We start from the raw sequence: 22,965 nt of genomic DNA, 5'->3' as shown, positions 1-22,965 counted from the left end.
TCGATCTCTCCCCACTTATCTAATGCAACTTGGCATTTATCCGGTCACATCGAACGAAGAATCCTGGTATAAGGTGCTGATTCGGGAGCTTGCTCTGTCAGTAACCTCAAAATGGACAACGTCATAGTTCTGTCACCAAACGTCGGACTTTCCTTTTTCTTGTTTTGGTCGCGCTTTTCCCATTCCCCTCGAGAGACAACCTTAAAAAGTGTGAGAAATGGGGGTCTTTTTCTAATTGCCCCGCTGTCCCTTTCTTCAACTACTTTTTGACACGAGGAGGCCAAAAGATTCGTCATTTAGGTAGCACCTTTCTCAAAAGACTCGAATATAACTGGCTCTCTCGCCTAATCGATTTACCCGTTTGGACAAGATGCACATATATATAAGTTTGAGCTTGGCATAGGCGTCACGCAGGTTGACCCGCTGAACACGTTTAGATAGGCATGTTAGGTTAAATGAGATAATCCGTCATTTTTTATGATGCGATAGAATTAGACGTTGTTTTAACGTGTACGATACTTATATTTAAAGACCTTTTTATCTTGAGAAGTTTATCAAGATACCACCGTATCAAAGAGAATAAATGGTAAAACAAGAACATATTTACGGATGCAAAAGTTATTATCACGAGGAAAAACTAATTTAATGGTATGCTTTAGAGTCACGTGAGGTGCAATGACTCAAATTGTCTAGAAACATCTTAAACGTGTTAACACAAGTCTTCATGTATCAATATGTTTTGCGAGCTACACTAGTGAACGAATATTAGTCGGGATATTCATATATCATGTCGTGTTGACACCTGATATGGTGACATATTTGATAACTATTTTAGTCATATTGTATTGCACGATTCACTTTATTGAGGGTGTCAGTATTGGTGTTGGGTTAATTCAACGCGTTTGTGAAATGTTTTGAATTCGAGTTAGTCATGTTCATGTTAGTCTCTGTTTACGGGGCTTTTAGGGTATTTCTACGGACGTCGTAGTAATTAGATCTCCATGTTCGTGCCATTAGATTATCGAGAAAGTATTTCTTTTCACTATTTTTTTCTTCTTTTTCTCGTTTCCTCTTCGGGCATTCTTCCTCGTTTGAGGAAAATGTTCATGTCACCGCATTGCTGCGGTTGCTGCTTTGTTGACGTTATTACTGACTTCCTTTTCTTCCACCCGACATCATCGTCATTGGCCCTACTTCTCACCTCTCTCCGCTCCATGGTTTTCTCCCCTTTCCCCCTCTCTCTCAAATGAAACACAAAGAGAAGTTGTTATCCCAAGCATCACACGACTAGCCACCCGACCTTAGGTAACCCTGGATCGAAGGTCAACCAAGGCCGACGACCTCGGATCCGAGGTTGTGACCACGATCTTTTGAGATGACTTTAGAGAGAGAGAGAGAGAGAGAAATGATGCTTGGATCGATGACCACGATCTTTTGACAATATTGACTGCCAAGTAATAAATTTGAGATTTTCTAGACAATTTTTCTCCGAAGTAACCTAACAAAGGTTACCAGTCGAGGGATACTTTGGGCATTTCCGAATTTGTTGGGGCCAAGCCAATCATTTTCTTCCTCTCATTCGTTACTTCGCACAGTACCTACCAAGCTTCGAATGCTGCTTCCACGTGTCGACGATCTATACGTTTCGGCGCAGTACCCCAAAACCCCCTGCATTTAAATATGACTGGAGCATCTGATTGGGCCACGTGTCACCGAAAACCAAAACGACCGGTGGGTAGAGAGAGAGGGGTAGAGCGGTTTCACAGATCCCTCACATAGGACTTTCCTTATATAGCATCTCAGCTCCGCGTCCCAGTACGGCCAAGATCGACGGCCGCGAAACCGCCGTTAAAGCTTCGCCGCCGCACCTGTAAGTCCTTCTCTCGCTTTCAACTCCGGTCACGCGGCCGCCGCGGCTTCTTGTTCTTCTTGTTCTTCGCCGAAACAAGTTTCCCTCGCTTTTTTTCTCGCATCCGATTGCGAGTCTCGCGGCTAAAATCTCTCCTTTCTCTCTCTCTCTCTCTCTCTCTCTCTCTCTCTCACACACACACACACACATGAAACTCTCGCGTAAATCGGGAAGTCTTATCTCCATCTCTTCTTCTATTTTCGTTTCCAGTTCAAATTTAGGTTCCGATTTTACTTTCCTTAGTTCTTCGTCAAAGTTCCCATCCTCTCTCTTCGTTCCGATCGATCTTACGCGCTTTAATCTCTCTCTTTCTGTGAGCTGAAGCTCGGTTGCGATTGTTGTACATAGAGGCGCAGTGTGCGAGCTGGATAGGAATGGGGAGGGGGAAGATAGTGATAAGGAGGATCGACAACACGACGAGCAGGCAAGTGACGTTCTCGAAGCGGAGGAATGGATTGTTGAAGAAGGCCAAGGAGCTCTCGATCTTGTGCGACGCCGAGGTCGGGGTCGTCATCTTCTCCAGCACCGGCAAGCTCTACGACTTCGCCAGCTCCAGGTCAGTTCTTCTCTCTCGCTTCCTCTCCTGATTAATATATGAACTTTTTTGTGCATTCGATTGATCCGTACGTTCGGTCAATTATTTTTTTCTGCTGTTTCGCATAAACAATTAAGATAGTTCTATCGAAAGAAGAATGAGAGAGGTAAGTTTTCTGTACCATTTCACTTTACCAAGCTCTAGTACTTAAAGTAAAAGGCGTAAACGATTCGTGCTGGCGGATTTTAACAATTAGGTATGCTGCGGCCATTAACAGCCGCCATGGCTATTCGATGTGTGTCAGTCCCCAATCGCCGGAGATTAATCACTTTGGCCGTAACTTTTTCTAGCTGTTGGACATTAACAGATGTCCAGGTGCATAGAGGTTCAGTTGGAGTGAGGTGAGAAAGAGGTTGATGATTTTGCTTGGTCGCTGCACTTCACTGAGTTAGGATTATCTTCCCTATGCCATCTCTGATCCGCTATTTTTTATGGTGATGTTGACATTATATAGAGTCACAAAGCTAATTTCTCATTCAGCCTGTAGGATTCAACGGTATCGAGCCAGATTTGGTTAGAGGAGAAAATACTGGGTTGTTCGCCAAAACTAGTTTCAAATATATTGCGTTATAAGACAATAAGGGAGAACCCAATTAAACCATGTAACCATCAATCCTGAATCCCGAGCCTACTAGATACAATCTTTAACCTTGTGGATCAAGTAAGATGAAAAGTAGATAAGTAACCGATAAGTTTGAAACACACACATGGTTTGGGTCTTTACTGTGATTTTAGTTCAGTGGAAGAGGCCTTCACTTTTATCTAAGGGCGACTCCATTATCGTTGCCTATTGGACAAACCTAGTATTTATCTCCTTTACTCCATGAATGCAACGTCATTCTAGTGCCTAAGAAAGCTTAAGATGTTTAAAAGATCTTAAAAGTCCTAATCATCCCTCAATTTGAACTCCTATATTATCTATTTAGAACCTCTATCATGCACTTTGGTATTATGTTTAATTAGGGCACTCTTCCATATGAAACGAATCTTCTGTTCACGCGTTTCACTTCATGTGTACCATGTGCTCTCTTGTTTTCTTTCCGTACTGGCCACCATTAGGATAATAGTCCATATGACAATCTCATGTACTATGCCTGCAAAACCGGCATTTGGGTTTTGGAAACACTTTTAAGATGGTGTCCCTGAGTCTAGCTTTGCTAATCTAAGTTCGTGGAAGACCGTAATTAAATAGATTTTATCCTCCGTGTTAGTGAATCTTTTTGCAACCATATCCAAATGTTTAAACCTCAAATGATATCCCAAGTATTTTCAATGGTAATTATAGTTAGTATGAAAAGAACTTCAACAAATGTCCATGTCCACTCTTGGTAGTTGGTATTATGGATAATGAGAGACTGAGTGTTTAAAACCCTTAAATCAGGAGTACATGAGATGTTTTGTGTAAAGCTTTATTTATACTAGCAATCTATGCAATGATTTCCTACTTTTAGTACAATGTCTTATCTCGAAATGAGGAGATCTACTCTGGCTCTTGTATTGTTCTAGGATTTTGTTCACCTCAATTCTTCCCTAATCTAAACAAGCTTTTAGTAAACTCAGCCTCTACACTAAGTGGGTGATTCACTGACTTAATAAATTGTTTGTCACCGCAATTGGAAATCACATATAGCAACAATATTAGAGTGATTGGTTTCGGGGTGGGTAGGTTCCCGATCTAGAAGTGATAACCGACTACGTAATGGTTCTAGAACCACCTTTTCGTAGTTCTACGTAGGAACTTCCCATTCTTATGTTTTGGGTGAATATCAACATTATTATCATAAAATATGAAATTGCACAATTTCATTATAGAAAAATTGGTTAGTCAAATGGTTCGTTAATCCTATCGAAGATTGTGGTTCAAATTTTGACGGTTGAAAAAGTGTTCTTTTTTTTTTTCGCCAAAAGAGGCTTCAAAACAAGTTCAACTCGAGAACAGGTTGGACTGTTTCCGGCCTTTGAATAGGGAAACAAATCAGTCTAGGTAGGTTCTAAGTTCCCGGAATTGGAGTCGAACCGGCGCCTTTGAGCAGGGAAACAAATCATTCCTAGGCTGGTTTTAGGTTCTTGAAATGGGAACCGAACACAGCTAGGTCGATTCCGGCCGGTTCCTAGGTCAAACTGAACTGGTGTCACCCCTATACAACACCAAATCTTTTTCCGTAAGACATATATGTTACTTTGTACACTTCCCATCATCCAATATCCACCCATTTCTAATGAGCACCTTAAAGCCAATCACGTATCAAATTACCTAATATGTTCCCCAACACTCTCTAGATATGGTGTGTGATTTTTGTTCATTCTTATGCCCTTTGTTACATTAAAACATGCTAGGAACCACACCTATTATCCGGGCCCAGTGTACTCTCCACTCCCTCAATGGGACAAGTCAGTATCGGTCCGCTAGCGTCTTCTGGGTTCATCATTGAAAAAGGACACAAGCATGATATGGGATTTGAACATAATACTAGTACATGTGTCATAATACATTGCATAGATCATATTATATGGATAAACATGCAAAGCTTTCATTCAAAACGACATATTCAATTGCATGTGCGCAATCAGAAAGTGTCATCATCACTAAATTAATCTTTTACACTAACTAGAACAGAAGAACAACTTACTTCTTGATGAACCCTTGAAGTTTCATTCTAGGAAACTGTTCTCCTAGTCTCCAAGCTATCTCGTAGTGGGACTATATATGGTGACTTTGAGGAAAAAAGTTCCGGACATGTGTGTTTTGAATGAGATCTCTGTCTGTTTGCCAAGATGTTTGGAAGATCAAAAAGATTAATCAGAGATGAGTTGAAATGCATGGCGTGAGCCACATTATTGTTTTAGATGTTTTGGCTTTTGCTTAGACATTAAAATGATGTAATGAAATAGAGGGGTGGAAGTTACGCCACACACGAAAAATGAGAGAACATAAAACGGAATTTGTGTACAAAATAGGTATCAAGTATACGTTTAAAAGATGTCATAATGTTGTAATCTCAGGTAATTTAAAAAGGGATGAATTATATATAGAAATAATAGGGATATGAGGTGTCTAGGTAAGGGGGCCATCCAATAATGGATGTTCCAAAATTGTTACCTGGAGAATATACTGTATACTGCGGTAGCAAAATCAAAGATATAAGTATCCATTCTAAAGCTGGTCAGGTCAGGACATAATTTTTTACCACTGAAATATTTCAAATGGGCTGATAAACATTGAGTAGGAGAAGACATGAAAGTGATAAAAAACTCTCCTAAGTTGTACATCAATGTAATGTAACTTCCACAACAAGCATTCATTGTTTTGTACTATTCTTCTAACAAGAGCTAATCTCGTCCTACTAAAAACTGCTTAGAGAAAAAATTTCGGAACAAGCCTCATGAAGAACGAAAATTCTGATGTCATTTCTAATTCTTCAGATTTCAAATAGAGTAGAGAGAAGATTTCAGAACAAGCCTGATGAAAAGTAGAAAGAAAATTCTTTCTTCTTGCTAGGCTCCAACACCCAGCTACAACTCGATCCTGTAACTCAACAGCCTGTCAATGAAACCCATATACAAGCATCGAATGATTCCAAGCTCTCTGAGGAGTGAAATAAGTCAAAGATTATAGATGAGAATGAGATCCAGTTTCAGCATCATGCTTCCAAAAGACGCATAAAGCATTGAGCCAAACCCCCAATTTGAGTAATCCATGTTTCAGAGACATAGCCGATCTAGAAGAGCAAGCCATGAATTAAGACTTTGTCTTGGGATATTGGGTTAAAGCCAAACTGATATGTGCCATCCAACTTCAGGAAATGAAGGTTATAGAGTAGCAAGAGAAGAAGCTACTTGGCTCTCCGCATAGCAGTATCCTTCGGAGTTCTATAGCATCCACCGCTGGTGTAACAATGAGGTTCCACCTACGGCTCAATCCACCATTGATTAGTTGATTGTAACTATCCACTATTATATTAACCACCAAGACAATGGCAGATTAAGCCAATTGTGAAACTTTCTGTTTACATTGGTGGTGTACGTTAGTTAATTCATATCCTTCTTAAAATGTACAAGTATATAACACCCTAGAAGGTGCTACAGTTTACGAAATAGCAAACTAAACGTTTATGCAAAAGTGGTTATGCTTTACTATTTTCTTAGTGAAAGCTTAGATTTCTTAGATGAGGAATAAAACAATAAATCATTTTGCGTACCTTTTAGGTAATTAAGATTCATTTGGCCTGTTTCATGCGAGTTATATGAAGATATCCTAAAGTCACTTGTAGTTCAAAGCAAATAAAGAACATCGTAATTGTCTAAATCAGGCAGAACCTCATCTCACATGGAAAAGAGTAAAATTTGTCTCCTTTTCTTAGTGTAGCTTCGTAATTCTCCTTCACCAGATAACTGTGCAACTTGGGAAATATCTTCATAGACTTAACTGGAGTGTTCTTTAGGAATTAAACCTTGTCGTGAACAAACTTTTTGGCTTCTCCAGATCATGTTGAACTTTTCAGGTGCTTTTAGAATGAAATTGAAAGCTCTGTTGGTAGGATTTGAAACATTGGTTCGCTCTTTCAAGGAAGCAAGTCTCTTTCCAAAGGGGAGATCTTTCCTTTAGAATTAATCTTAACTTCACCCAAAAAAGTGTGTAAAGAACTGTTTACATGGTTATTATTATATGTTGTCATGTGAAAGAATGCTATTACATTACTAACTTCGAATGCACAATGTAATCTTCACTATTGTTTTTTAGAAACTTTTATTGCGAATATATTTATTTTTTCTATAGTTTGGTTTCTACAAATGTCTTAGATGCGTACTGTGTAAGAATCTGAATTCAAACATATTTGATCTACTTAAAAAAATGACCATTATTCTCATGACATTTCAAACGCAAACAGTTGTTGTAAATCGAACCTTACGAAACTATTTTGAAATAACAATTCTCAATAAATGTTAAGACTATTGTAGCATCAAACCTTACATATATAAGGTCTGATTTCTATTTCCGCAGACCCAACTTAATCTATCAGCACAGAAAAAAAGAACTAGCTAAAATACATGAGAAGAATTATGTCCCTAGTTCCTTAAACCATTTGACCAAAGAGCCGAAAATGCACTAGTAGCAAAATTTGGGACATCCATGGTATTAAAATCCAACCAATCACGTCAAGATTTGGGACGTCCACAGATAAAACTGATTAGTAGCTTGTAACTTATTGATTATCTTCTATTACGTCACGGATAAACCGAGTTATGATTTCCAGCTTTGGGTGTGCTGTTTAATTTAGGAACTATGAAACTATAGAATAACATGGACCATGAAATGCTGCATCATAGCGAGAACCAGAGATGATACCAGTAAACGAAAATGAACTTCTATTGTACACAAACCCATGGAAATAGGCAAGCCAGAGTCGGCCTTAAGCAAATGCTCACAGAAATGGAGAGAAAAAGTATATGGGAGCAACTCAGCAACATATGATGTCTCTCAATCTTAAAAGCAAAGAAACAGTACCTAGCTTTGATCATGTGTCGCCATATACACATCGAAGGCTCATCAAATAGGATTTTGATCCTTTTGGCCAAAGAGCTTCATTTTGAGACTTAGCAAGCTTTGGTGCAGTGAAAAGCATTGTAAACCGTGAGCATGTTATGAGGAACATAAAAAAACTTTTAAGCATCTGTTTCTGCCTCCAGCATTTATTGACAATTTGTTCATTAGCGGCAGTAATTGATTATATGCTTACCCAAAGTGTCAAATTTAATACTTTCGACACATTTTCTTCGACCAGCATGAACAAGGTAATTGAGAGGTATGGCAAATTAAAAGAAGAGATTGATCAACCTGGGAACCCGATGGCTGAACTTAAGGTATTGTCCACTTCGCCAATCTTTAAATTTGCTCGTGCAATAGAATCTCATGACCTTTTCATGTGTAACTTTATTATATGGTCTGTCTCCGGAAGTTTTAGTTTGAAAATACGATTCATTAGAACAAAAGGAGTCAATAGATAAAGCTTTTCCTTTAACTATGTGTAACTTACTTCGAGAATGAAGACAATATAGTGAGAGATAAATCAAGAATTATAAAACTATATTGGTAAGAAAGAAAAAACAATATATCTCTTTTCCTATTCTGAACCAGGCAACATTAAAGATTAGTAAGCAAGAAGAAATAAATTCGTGTGGTCAGTTTGAATAGTAATGGGATTTATATTTGCATCAATGTTATTTTGATTTTGAACTCTCTATTGTCTTTGCAAATACCCAATGTTGCTACTTCGAAATGATACATATCTTGATTCGTTATGACGCCATATTTGTCCCTTCAAAAGGTTTGATACTTCAGATGTGAAGTTCTGCAAATGAGAAGTTAGCATCTTTTGGGAAACACCTTACTCACAAGACTTAGTAGCAATAGGATGTGTAGTCATCTTAATCAGCACCGTTTAGCTCCCTTTCTACACTTTCTACAATTCGATATCTCCAAAATAGAATGTGTTGGGAAGTTATGAAATTTCATATCAAGAAAAATTGGTGAGGAAAGTTATTTTTCTGAAAACTGACTTCAGCTACCTAGTCCCTTATCTGTTACCAAAGAGTGTTAGCTTCTAAAGTCTTAGAATTGGCAAAAGTATCGGATACAAGCAGGGAAGAATGAAGAGTGTATCTAGCATCATACAGCTACATAAGCTTAACCGTAAAGTCTATTAGACAACAATGAGGCTGACAACATAGACGGCACGGCATGTTGGATGGTCAGCCCCCAAGACACGCAAAATGATCGGAGTAAAGATGAGAATATTCTGATGTATGTATAGATATTGATGAAGATACAGTCCATACGACTGCCCTCCAGAATAAGATGAGAAAAACTCTCTAAATTGGTTTGAGAATTACTAAAGGATGTACATTAGAGGCTCTAATGATCTAGAACCTGAGACACTACTGACAGAGATGTAGGGTGAAGGGGGCAATGGGAGGCTATGAATGAACTTTCTGGAGTCTTGAATATAATGGCGGATATGGTACAAGATGGGAAAAAAAGAAACCGATGTGAAAAAGAGTTCACCTTGACCAACCCAACTTAGTGAAATAGGGTTTGTTCTTGTTCTTGTTGCTATTCTGTATTGTCGTTCAATAATAAGGTACAGTACAAGCACTCCTGAAGAACGACATGCCCACCCTTTTCGTGTTTATTACTGTTCTACTTCTACCTCCCCATATGTTTCTCTTCAATTGCATTTTATTATATGAAATATAGTTATAGAGTTATTTAGTTTACCAGCACACTTTACAAGCAACAAAACTAACGATGAACTGTTCCATCAATCAAAGTAAGTCCCATGCGCTAACCTACGCAAGGAGCTTTAATGCGAAGAACGATCGAAATACATTTCAAAACAAACTTCTTCTCCATATATATATATATATATATATATATATATATATATATTGTCAAAATAGGCTCATGCTATTTTCATTCGCCAAATGACTATAATACTCCCTAGCTTACTGAGGTGACGAAAATAACTCAAAGAGAATTAATTCATCAAAATCACTAATGAAAAGGGTGAAGGTCGACATCCGTTGCAAATCCAAAACCTTGGGGAAAATACCAAAAAAGTCCTACAGTTATTGCTCTTGTGCTGATTCAGTTTTAAACCTTTTAATTTAGCTAATTTAGTCCTTAAGTCTTTTGACAATTTACCAATTTAGCTCTAAGTTATGCCAATTTAGAACTAAACCTCTTGATGATTTATCAATTTAATTTTGAACCTTCTGACAATTTGCTGATTTATCGTGCCACCCAGTTTTGGCTAGAAATCGCTGACATGGCAGTGTAGTCGATGTCGGTTATTTTACGTGACACGGCTGGCGTTAACGTGAACAATGTTTGTAATTTTTTTTTTCTTTTCTGTTTTTTTTTTCTTTCTTCTTCTTTTTTTCAACCTTGGGCCCCGCTACCCTAGTCTGTCTAGGCAAGGCCGGCCGTCGCCTTATCTTGTGGAGAATTGCTGCGGGAAGGGCTTCGATGAGGGTCGGCCGGCCACCTCATCGGCCAAGGTTGGAGAAAAAAATAAAGAAAAAAAGGGAAAAATGTTTATAAAAATTAGAAATTGAATTGTGTCACATCCATCATGTTAGTGATTTCTTACTAAAATGAGTCAGAAAGACTAAATTAACAAATCGTCAAAAAATTTTGGACTAAGTTGGCAAACTACCAAAATGTTTAAGACTTAATTGACGCAATTAAAAGGTTTGGGAATAAATTGGCAAAGTGTCAAAAGGTTTAAGACTAAATTGGCCAAATAAAATGTTTATAACTGAATTAACACAAATACAACAGATTTACGACTTTTTTGGTAATTTCCTAAAAAAATTTGCATGGTCATGAAAACACGAGTCTGTTAATATTAGTAAAAACAATGACATTTCATCATGCCATCTTATGTTATTTTCTATTCATTTTTGTACAGACTCATTTCCTTTCTTCAATTTATTAATGTGCTCAAGCTGATTTCGACAAAGTTTTTTTTTTGGTTCATTTAAATTTATTAATAGGGAGAATATTTTCCAATAGCACATTAAAACACGTTGAAGATCTATATATTTATTGACAATATGGATTATAAATGCTGGCATTGTCTATGCTGTGCGTATTCAATGATCTGAAACAGAAACTTCCATCCGTACGCGTTCTTTAAAATGTTAGTATAAGGACCAAATAAAAATTCTTAATATGCATATAAAAAGGGTCGATGAGTAATAATACACACTATTCAAATTAACTATGCTAGAGTCAACTATACGCGATGCGTATACTAACGAGATCCTCTCCCTCACACCTTGCGTCATTGCATTCTTCAGAGCTTATGATAGTCTTTCCAACATATCAATCGTATTCAAACCAGGATGCGTATTCTGACCAAATGGAAAAGTCATATATAGACATGCGTGGACAATTCAAAAATATAGATATTTCATTTTGAACATATTTTGGATATTGAAAACGAAAATATGTCCTCATAAGGTCCTCAAAAAAATTCCAAATATGGGCTCGAAGTGTCATAGTTTTCTCAAATAAGGACTTGAGTGGATATTATTTTAATTAAGAGCTTGAAGTGCTTAAATTGTATATTAATAGCTTTGTGTATCTACAGCGCTATTTTGGTTCATTTAAATTTTGAGGTGTGTCTAAAGCTACATGAGGAGTGAAATTAGCGTGGGCCTTCCATGAACAATAATTCACCCCTGTAAAGCTCCTCGTTATTTTCCATACGGTAAGATATCTTTTGCGCATAATTCATTGTGTGGGCGAGTGGAAGCCCTTTTGTAAAGAGGCGGTGCTCCTTTGACACCCTGATGAAATTTTGTCTTTTATTCAAAAAACGAGAAACTTAATTTTACCCCTTAGATTCGAGCAAGTATACACCAAACTTTGAGGATTTCCTATTTAGTTACGAGCATTTGATCACGTCATCTTTTTTTTTTTTTTCTATTGGCATGTGCCCTGCATGACTTTCGAGGGTGCGAACTCGAAGTGCATTTTCCTTAAGACTAGCTGGTCATGCCCTTTTTGCCCTGAGTTCAAATAAACGATAGGCAAAAGACAATCTCTATATATGAACAAACATGACAAATCAAAGGGAAAAAGCAGGGTTTCCCCCACAATTTCACTTTAGTAGAAAGCTGGGGAACTTCATAGGAAATACCCAAAAAGAAACTAAGTTTGCCCCAGGCTGAGGATTGGCACATAAACCGCTGGCAAAGTAGCTTCTTGCGCCAACAGGGCATGGCGGTCTTAGATGATGCAAACATTATATCATGAATATTTACGGGCTTTGGATGAGAGAGAGAGAGAGAGAGAATTAGTAATTAGCTCAAGTGCTATGTTGTTGCGAATGTGGATGCATATTATCGATCTTTCGAACATTGTCGATGGCTATAGCCTATACTTAGGTTGTTCACTAAAGTCCTGTCATGTTGATATTGTTGCATTTTCCTTCCATACATAAACTCATCGAAGTTCAGAAAAAGCACAGCCACAGAAGAATCATCCCACAGTTACCCGGAGAGACTTTTGATTGTCATGACCATGCATTTTCATGTACACTATTTCCTTCCAGTACACGGACATTGTGAGACCGCCCAAATCCCAGTATATTCACTAAATTACACAGTTTATTCGACAGTATTGGCAAAGGGAAGCAGCAATATTAAGGCAACAATTGCAGCAACTCCGAGAAAATCATCGGTACATCTTCTCTTCTCGTGCATTTTCTTTTCATTTCTTATGGCGATGCTTCCATGGTGCCAATCTGACGAGTGAATACCATTAATAGCTGTTAATTACCGAAAGGGTCAGTGTTAAGATGAGTAACTATCTGCCCTTACTCCTTTGCCTGGTCTTCGTGCAACCCTTGTGACCTTATTAGTGTAGTGTCATTCTGAGGAAGGAGGCTTCACCAGGCAATGACGAAGAATTACTCTAGTACTGAGGTCTTTGTTTCGCTTTTGTGTTGCTGCTGTTTATCTTCGTCCAATTTTCATGTTGTTGCTGTTTCGGTTCTAGGTTCATTCTCATTGGATTCATTGGATTTTCTGAAGAAAAGGACATTCTAGATTTTGACCCCTTATGCATCTCCACGTCCAGCAAGAAAGAATACTTGGAAACAACTCACTGTTCTCAACTCACTGTTCTGGATTTCCATCCAACTGCTGTCTGGGCATTTAAAAAAGAATTGACAGTTCCAACTGACCAAAATGTAGCCGGTGCAACTTTTAGCATAAATTCGCACACGCCAAATTTAAATAACAAAATCTTATTTACAGGGAATTCAAAGGGAGTAAAGGCCCAAGAGAAAACTCATTCATGCCACAGAAGGAGATCCGAATTTTTTTTTTTTTTTTTTGTCACCCCTGAGCACCATGATCTAATTTCCTTTCCCATGCCAAGGTAGGTTTTCAGATCCTGGAATTCCATCTCTAGTTGAAGGATCCAGTTCAGCTAAAGGCCTCACGACTTCATTTAAAACATGGAGCATTTCTAAAAGCACACAACTCCCCCCACGAAATTTAAGTTATGGCAGGGCTCAACATCACATGTACATAAGGTAAATGGAAAGACAGGCAGGACATAGGATATCAGAACTGTAAAAGTTGAAGGCGTGCCAGCTGTCATCTGCATCCTAGAAACAAAATGAGTCTGTTGCTATATGAACCATGTATCATAAAGACAAGCAATCAGCGTAAGGACAGATTGAACTCACAAGGGTTGAAGAATCAAGAGCTTTGCATCTATTAGTCTTTGTTTTCATTTCGTATCCCACTCCACAAGAATCTAAGACACAGTCAGACGATAAACTGGCTAGCTAAACTATACTTACGCACGACGCTGACAGGCAATTGATGGGAGAAGAACTCTCAGGCTTGAGCATCAAAGATTTGCGGAATTTGGAGAACCAAATGGAAATAAGTCTCCGTGGTGTCCGCACAAAAAAGGTTCACTTCTTACATGCTGATTCATAGAATCGATCCAACTTGCTTCCAAGGATCTTGAATGACAAACAGGCTTCATACTTTTGCAGGACCAAGTTTTAACAGAAGAAATACAAGAGCTGAACAGAAAGGTAAAGTATTTAACTCAGTCAGACTGCTAACTTTACTGTTTTCCTCATTCAGGTTGCTAAATTTCAACCACAAATCCGTGCAGGGAAGCCTTCTTCACCAGGAAAATTTGGAATTGCATAAGAAAGAAAATCTATTTAAACAAGAGAATGTGGAATTGTTCAAGAAGGTATTAATCTTATCACTATAAAGTTCTGTCATAGTCATTTACCTCAGATTCTATACTCGGTCTGAACAAAAGCATTCCATATCCCAGGTCTATGAAACAAGAGATGCAAATAACATAAACGGAGCACAAACGAGTCTTCTACCAAATGGACCGAACATTGATGAAGATGCTCAAGTACCTGTCCATCTCCAACTAAGCCAGCCACGTCATCAGAACTGTGAGACGTCATCTAGAACTACAAATTTAGGGTATATATCTTCTTTCAACATATATTCCAATCTTTAAAGGTCGGCATGCTTATGAAATTTTTACCACAATTTTACCAATGTTTAAGCAGATTGCAGCTGCGTTAGCAAACCAGGTGCAACAACTGCAGAAGGACATTATTATGTCTTCATCGAGGGACCATGCAAACAAAGTAATGTTTCTTTGACTGAGATATTGTATAAGAGCCAAAACTTATTCAGCCAGACATGTTCATAATGGTCGACTAGATTACCTTTGAGCATTAATCTTATAATGATACAAGCCCATGAGAATCTCATTAAATGTCACAAATAACATGAGTTCAAAATCCGAAATATCATTATGCTTAGTGAAACCAGGGAGAAAATACAGGCACATATATCTAATCCACCATTCTCCTCGGAAATTTAAGAATCGAACCAGACGAAAACTTTAAGACGATTCAAGCACTTGGAAAATGTAAATACACTGAGATTTCTTTCAGCTTTACATTTGCATGTTCATCTGATGCAACAATGCCCACAGATAATTTTAAAGCTTCCGCTGCTTTCAACAAACATCAAGAACGCACAAACTAAGTTGCAGCAGCATTTGAGCTAAAACAAATAGAAAATTGCTTAAGGTATTTAACACAAAGGGCATTTGAATTTTCTCTCCTAAAGATGTAATATCATTTTTGCCAGGTGAAGAACATGAATACACGTGTTAACTACGAATGGCAGACTCAAGTGTCTAATGAACCAAAAGAGTCTATGAGAAAATTAGAGATGCCGCATCTTTCTACACAGAACCCGCAGAATGAATGAATTGCAAAGTTTCTCTTGAAAAAAAACTCATCTAAGTCAGACCAATAGCATTCTTCCTGCCATTTTACCACGGAAGGCACTAGAAAATCTCAAAATCTTGTGTCTAAAATTTTAATTTCTTTTGTACAACATGGCCAACATCATGAAATATGCAAAGTACCTTTAATGACATGTTCAGATCCCTCTTTCCAATAAACTTTGCCTCACAAGAACTATTAATTACAGCTTTTTAGGCCACCAGAGAGACAAATTGTTCTCGGGGAATGCAAAAGGCAATATACTCAGATTTTCCAAGCCAGGGGCAACAGTAATGTTCACAGAATAATTTAATGATCAGAAGCTCATGAAAACAAAGAATTGTACTCACATACTTCTGTCTAATCTCTCTTCCAACAGCGGACAGTCCTCCCCTTTCATTATAAGCACAGAAGTGACCTTGTATATTAGGACTTCAACATATGTTCTTCTTTATGCAGGCAGGGACATCAGGGAAGATACTAGAGACTCTGAACGTGCTAAGCAACTGGAGACGAAGCATATGCCTCAACTAAAGTAGCTAATAACCCAACTTTCAAGTTGATGTATCTAACAGGTCTAGTGGATGTTTCTGGGTTGAATATCAAACCTCGATCTCAGAAACAAAATGAAATCAACAATCTACACCAGTATTGAGCATATTCATGCTCGCGAAATTATTTGATTGAGAATAAGCCGAAAATTTTTTACGTTCAAAGGACTATCTAGACTTCTATAGAATTCATACACTTTGACTTGTGCATATCATGGCTTCTTTAGCCCATAGAGCCTCATTATGGTGACATATGAAAATGTGTTACACACTAAGCGGACGACAAAATGAATCTTGAATATAAATTGATTGCACTTGCTAAACCATTTTATCCCTTAAGAACGATGACAAGTTTTGCCAGAAACAGTGAAAGTAGAGAATATAGAGCGCCAACGAGAATTTTTGGTATTATGCATTTAGAAACCAAAAGCCACACCTACCATTAAGATTTGCCACCTAGTAACATCATGTTTAGCATATAATAGAATCTGCTAATAATGTTGAAGTTGATACGCTGCAATTTCTGCGATAATCAACAAGAACAAGCTGAAGCATCATTTTACAATTTGAACACAAGATATCGGTAATTTGATGTCCTTCATGGCACTGTTTATCACTTGACCCTATGATTAATTTTTATCATCTTTCATCAACATATGATGCAGAAAAGGAACCAGCGATTTCTTGAAAACATACCAGGAAGTGCATCCAATTCAACTGATTTTGTCCATCAAGCACTGAGTTTCAAACTTGGTGACGTAGTCCTCCCTATCCAACATCAGCATACCGCATTTTAAGAATGCCAGCAAAGCAATTGAAAAGAGCCCAGTGACAACCACAAAAATTTGGGAGACTTTGCTGAAAAAGCATTGTTCATGTACTAGACTCAGGAGCATTGAGGTGAAGTAATTCAATGTTCATGCAGGAAGCTGTTGCAAAGAACAGGATTCTTCAATTAATCTAACCCTCCACAAAAAAGCATTCGCAACATATTCTCGGCAGTACCCAAAAGTAAAATCCTACCTTGATACTACTAGCCAAAAAGGATCGAGATAGAAAACAAACCCATCCATATAATAGCCTGAAATAGATTTATTTGGCTTAAGCCATGCCCCGAGAGAAACTATCTTATGAGGAATTGTAGAGGCTAGAACCATCATAGTCTTATAATTATATAGTCCTCTCATGTTTAAATTAGTCTTCATGGACCATTCAAGTGCTATGGTACAATGGGCATAAGCATACCCAAAACGTATTCAATCATGACGTTCAACCTTTACAAATAAATACATAAACAATACTTAAGCGTCTAAGCCCTAAAGAAATCAAAGCCATAGAACATGATGGCAAAGATAATCTGAGGTATAGAAATTCAATACAGAGTGGGATCCAACAGAGAGAATACAGGGGACCAACTGGAGGGTTTTCAAGGTCATCCTACATCATGCCCTCGTAAGGAACATTTAACTTCTCTAGTGGATGAATGGAATGGAATCAAGATGGCTAATTTTAAGACCTTTAGTAGGTAAAACTGCTAATAAGATAATAAAATTTGAACACCGTTAAGAAGTGCTCTAGTTCTCTCATTTTAAACCTCATGCACTCCGCACTACACAAGTACACATACAGGCTGCACATTAAGATTTTTTCAGGGGACAAAAGGCCTAAGTTACGTAGAGTATGAGCTCTGTTCCAATAAAACCTACATGTGGATGCAATAAATTAAAAAAAAAAAAAAATCAGCCTCCAGATTAATCCATTTGAAAAGAATATATATGTCTAGCTCCACAACATAACATGGCAGGCATTAACTAATGCTACCTGTTCCAATTCAATTGCATTTTGTCACTACCTCCAAAATAGTTCAATACGCAGAAACACCAAAATAAAACTCATCATGATAAGGACACAGATTATAGAAGATTAGACAAATTTACTGCAGAAGAAGTTAATATTGCACCACTTAAGTGTAAGATCAGAAGTTCTCAAATTATATTAGCGCACTTAGCCACATTGAAAGGGCAAATTTCAGATGCTCTAGCCATAAGATATGACTCAAGAGTGACTCTAAACGGGGATTGAGACAAAAAGTATACATCATGAGGATCCTTTATCTAGACATCTTCTACATTATATTTCTTCACATGGCGAATACTTTCATGGAGGAATCTTTGTACAGGGATCAAGGATTTAAAAGAAGTACACGTGATACAAGTACGGTACAAAACATGAGAAGGGTAACAAACTATTGCGAATGCCACCACAGTCACAGTCCAATCTCTCTACAGTGCCAATCCTTGACCCCTTTTTCCTTGGTGAGGCCACATAGCCATGAATGACTTCGACCTTTACGGTCTATTTGAAATCTTTGTCCATTTGCGTGCTCAAATCTTTGCAACACAAAACGAGGGATTGAGACAAAAAGTATACATCATGAGGATCCTTTATCTTGGCATCTTTTACATTATATTTCTTCACAAGGCGGATACTTCCATGGAGGAATCTTTGTACGGGGATCAAGGATTTAAATAAAGTACACATGATACAAGTACGGTACAAAACGCCTTTTCCCATGATTGGTGAAAATGACTTAGTTGTACTACGGTCTTCCCACTGAAGTAAATGGTAGTCCATTGGGCCTTCTAGAGGCCATTTCCAGTTATATTGCTTGAGATCATCTCCTTAGGTTTTTGAAAAAACAATGCAGGAAAGAGCCATATAGGAATAAAAAAATCCCCTAAAGTGGTTGTGAAAACCAAATGAAGACAGAATAGTAGTATTAAGTGTTTAACCGTGTGAAGCCATCTGCAACGTCCATTTTAATAAACCTGAGAAGGGTAACAAACTATTGCGAATGCCACCAGTCACAGTCCAATCTCTCTACAGTGTCAGTCCTTGACCTCTTTTTCCTGCGTGAGGCCACACAGCCATGAATCACTTCGACCTTTACGGTACATTTGAAAACTTTGTCCATTTGCATGCTCAAGTCTTTGCAACACAAAACGAGGGTTTTTTGCTTCAGTCCACAAAAGAATCACCAGCCAAATGAAGAAGTGAAATAAGTAGTAAAAGCAAGCAAATTATACTACGTAGTCCAAACATTACATCGTATAAAAAATAAAAAGGCTATGAATCAATAGACTTAAAACATATTTCCCAGTTAAAAAGTTTATTCATGTGCTTCTCATCATGCACCATTTATGTTGCTCCCCCTTGAACCTAGGGTTTCTATAAAGTACTACACAAGTGACTATGGGCTTTTCTTTCTCCGCTGAAACCTTCAGCTTTCACATACCTCTGTAACCTGCTCCTGAATTCTTGATAAATAACACTCTCTTCATAACTACTTGAGTATCTATTTTCGAACATCATACATAGTCATTGTTTATAAGCTATCTGCATAAGACAGATTAATTTGAGGTCAATAAGTTTTTTCCAATTTAAGAGGATTTTTTTTTTTTTCTGACTAAGAATTGATGTCCTTCATTATTACAAACGATTGGTCTTATTTATAATGGAGGATCTTAGGACACAAAAGAAATGACATTGATGGTACAAAGATGAGAGATAAATGCAGTGTACAATCACCACATGCTACTGGCAACCCGGAAATTTGATAGAATCCAAATTAAGTAACCAACCAAATATCAAAATGCATAAGCTGCGAGAACTTCCAGTCATTTGGCCCCCATCTTTGGCAAGAGCCGAAGGAAATAATGTGTTAAGACTGACGCTCGAGTGTGAATTAACCAATCCCACCAATTCTAACTCACACTTCTAGTATTTCGTGTAGCAAAAGCTGCGAATTCAAGATCATTCTCTAACTTCCAACAGCCAAAATAGAATGGCCACACAAATTCCCTCGAGGAGGACCTAAGTGGTGCCAAGCAACTCTAAAGTGTAACAGATATATACTCCTAGGCCTATGATTCATTGAGTTGCCCAAATACAGCACAGATGATTGAGTCTCATAAAGCAGTTTAGACAATACTATTTACAGGAAAGGAATTTACAGAAATCTTTTGGTGCTGGTTCATTCTTTATCTATCATACATTCCTAACCTAATTTAGCCTTGTGGACTCCTAAAAGAACAAGAACAAGAACAAGAACAAGAACAAAAAAAAAAAAAAAAAACAATTTGAGTAATTCTATTTGGTACTCTAGCCAATATTCTACTCCCTATGTGGTTTCAAGACAAAGCCTATACAAAGAAGCACCATACAGCCGCCACTAGTAGTAAAAGACCCCAAACTGACTGCTTCGAAAAGGATGGCGATCTAAATAAGAGAACAGGATATCCCTTCAGTATGGCGACCAAGCGAAGTATTCAGTTCTTGTTCCCTATACACGAACCACAGCTAAGATGATCCAGGTAACAACGAGCCGCACTAAAAGATCAGGATCACTTCAGCACGCCACATCTTTGTCGCACGAGATCATCAAAGCGCGGAAAAAACCCTAACCGAGGTAGACTTAAAGCCATATTCCACATTTTCAACTCCGAGCAATTTTCTCGCGGACATATCAAGCAAAATCCCAAAGCGAGATCGCGAGCTACATCTCACACCGAAAATCAAACCGCAAACAGCATCAAACCTGCGTCGTCCAAAGCCACCTTCCCCGATCCAATCACATCGGTGAGGCCGCTCGTACCTGCGCAAGCGTCGGTGCGAGCTCGAAGCTGCTCCGCCGCACAGCTCAATCTCAGCGAACCGCGCGCTCGGGAGACGGAAAACGATGGATCGGTCGGACCGAGAGAGAGAGAGAGGGAGAGGATCGAACTTCATCTTCATGCGATTGCCTCCTCGAGGGAGACAGGGAATAACTAGCCGAACGAAATTGAGCGAGAGAGAGAGAGAGAGAGAGAACCAAAAAAAAAAAAAAAAAGAGCTAATGAAAAGTGATTACATATGCTAATCTCGATGGTTTTGGCTTAAACGTGGGATTAGGGTTTGTTTTCCTTCCTCACTTCGGAGCTTGTACGATCTGACTAATCATGATTAGTGAACACCAGCACCTGCTGCTCCCACCGTAGCTGGCACCCAATATAATTAATGCGAAATAATATTTCGACCAAAAAAATAATAATAATACGAAATAATATGGTTAGTGTAATTAATTTGTTAAACAAATGTGCATAAGTTCTGATTAAGGCTTCAATATGGCCGCTCAATTAGATGCTCGTCACCGTTGCCAGGTGATGTATCGTGACGGCTTTGGTCGGCATGCGCATGTTGCTCTCGAAAAGTTATACATAATCAAAATAAATTTCGCCAAAAAAAACTTGACGGAAAGATGAGTTGCACTTGCGGGAAAATTTGTCCTCTCAAATTGAATACGATAGAATAAATGACTGGAGAAATGTTCCAACAGCATGATTCCTCCTATTTTCGAGAAATTTCGTTCTTCCCATGACATTACTCTAAAAAAGTTATGCATGATCAAAATAGATTTCACCAAAAAAATTATAAAAAAAAATTAGTTACACTGTCGGGAAGATTTGCTCTCTCAAATTGATTGCGACTAGACAATGGTTGGAGAAACGCATTAACAGCATGGTTCCTCTTATTTTCAAGAAACTTCGTTCTTCCCACGACATAAAATAAATTTCGCCAAAAAAACTTGCCAGAAAGATGAGTTCCACTGTCGTGAAAATTTGCCCTCTCAAATTGAATGCACAGTAAAATAATCACATTATTTGGTATCGGAAATTTTAACAAGTTTAAATGGTATACATATGCATCTTTCCTTTACGTCCATCCTAGGAAAACGACACATTGAGGGGATTCTATGGTCCACCTTGTTACGATGAGGGATTAACTTTGGTAGAAGTACAACTAATGTACACTATTTCGAACCCCGATGCATGTACGTGTTGATAATCACTTTCATAATACGTAGGCACTCCCAACTCCTAGCGTGGGAGAATTATCCATCCTACAGATATGTAAACAAAGGGATGAGCCAAAATCACCTTAAATTAGATCTTTAAATTTAAGGTATGATGTCTTCTTACTACTCGATTTAATACCAACCGAGACATTGGTATATGCCAAATGAATGCGCAAATGTACTATCTATGCAAATGATAATAATTGGACAATGATGCATAAAACATTCAAATGTAAGCAAATGATATGATATTTTATGATGTGCCATTATAATATAGTAGCTCACCGACATACAATATATATTTTCTGTTGTCACAAGCCAGGACTCATCTTGACTAGCGAGACATTATCACCACCAACTCATGGAGGACTGAATTATAAACACCACTTTACCATGCAACTCCACCATCCATTACGGGCATCCTCCGCATCAACGAGGATAAATAACAACTGTATATCCATATGACGATGGCTATTCGACAATATTCATACGCTATGCAAGTCATATCGGGCTATTTAAACCACATATCGTGTATAAATCATAAGACTCCACGTCCTCTTAACCTCGTAGAGACCCGTCCCAAACAGTAGATTATTTGGCTAACTTCAGAGTCTTATGCACATACTCATATAAAGGAGTTCGCTCTCTTGCAAATAGGCCGTGACAAAGAGTCATCACGTGGCATAAATAAAATACGCATTATTACAACATAACTAGTGTCATGTACATCTCAATAGCAATATTTGCTGGTAATATCAACTAGCCTCTTTGACCAGCTGCGCGTCAACAATGAAAATCCATTATCTGTTTATTATCATTTGCAAGCTCACTCATTAAACACTCATCATCCAATAGTACCTTTGTGACATAGATCATTGGGATAAATTATCCTGCAGATCCATTTTTTCCAAAATTTAAGTAGTTCTTATAATTTTTCAATTCGTAGAAATGTGAATATTTAATTTATACTCTTGTATAAACCAAAATTGATCATTTCATACGGTCAATCATTAACTCGGTTAGAAAACTAGCAAGTCGATCAGTCAGTCAACTCTTAGTAAAAGAAATCGACAATTGGCCAGTTTTACATTTCGTCTTAAAATTGACTTCTTAGTCAATTTTACGCTTAGGTTCCGTTTATTTCGCGAAAAATGAAT

General features: G+C 37.9%; 1 protein-coding gene and 1 long non-coding RNA gene across 5 annotated transcripts; one reads left to right on the top strand and one right to left on the bottom strand.

The window, feature by feature from the left end:
- Positions 1 to 1,777: 1,777 nt before the first annotated feature.
- Positions 1,778 to 14,840, top strand: LOC115739493 (MADS-box transcription factor 23-like). The gene is made up of 9 exons (XM_048273828.1): positions 1,778 to 1,870; positions 2,258 to 2,465; positions 8,288 to 8,366; positions 12,692 to 12,753; positions 13,901 to 14,000; positions 14,087 to 14,128; positions 14,212 to 14,295; positions 14,383 to 14,543; positions 14,633 to 14,840. Exons 2-9 carry the CDS (start codon positions 2,284 to 2,286, stop codon positions 14,646 to 14,648), a joined length of 726 nt encoding a protein of 241 aa, XP_048129785.1. The 5' UTR covers positions 1,778 to 1,870; positions 2,258 to 2,283; the 3' UTR covers positions 14,649 to 14,840.
- LOC115739494 lies at positions 12,547 to 20,755 on the bottom strand. Of its 4 annotated transcripts, none has more exons than XR_004015240.2 (3): positions 20,513 to 20,755; positions 13,886 to 18,305; positions 12,547 to 13,687 (listed from the first exon to the last, which is right to left on the bottom strand). It is a non-coding gene; the product is annotated as an uncharacterized LOC115739494 (long non-coding RNA). The 4 variants fall into 4 exon arrangements; XR_007197345.1 differs by lacking the exon at positions 12,547 to 13,687 and having other exon boundaries at positions 13,815 to 14,116; positions 14,338 to 18,305; XR_007197343.1 differs by lacking the exon at positions 12,547 to 13,687 and having other exon boundaries at positions 13,815 to 18,305.
- Positions 20,756 to 22,965: the final 2,210 nt, after the last annotated feature.

This window comes from Rhodamnia argentea, chromosome 2 (genome assembly GCF_020921035.1).
Source record: "Rhodamnia argentea isolate NSW1041297 chromosome 2, ASM2092103v1, whole genome shotgun sequence".
In the NCBI taxonomy this organism is placed as follows: Eukaryota; Viridiplantae; Streptophyta; class Magnoliopsida; order Myrtales; family Myrtaceae; genus Rhodamnia; species Rhodamnia argentea.
The sequence above is the reverse complement of the archived record's forward strand: the minus strand, read 5'-3'. Positions and strand labels throughout refer to the sequence as shown.

Bases quoted from the DNA above. Each gene is read 5' to 3' on its own strand.
- LOC115739493 (XM_048273828.1), top strand. From the start codon at position 2,284: ATGGGGAGGGGGAAGATAGTGATAAGGAGGATCGACAACACGACGAGC. The intron at 14,001-14,086 runs GTTCACTTCTTA...ATACTTTTGCAG, and splicing joins GTGGTGTCCGCACAAAAAAG to GACCAAGTTTTAACAGAAGA. The intron at 14,129-14,211 runs GTAAAGTATTTA...AAATCCGTGCAG, and splicing joins TACAAGAGCTGAACAGAAAG to GGAAGCCTTCTTCACCAGGA.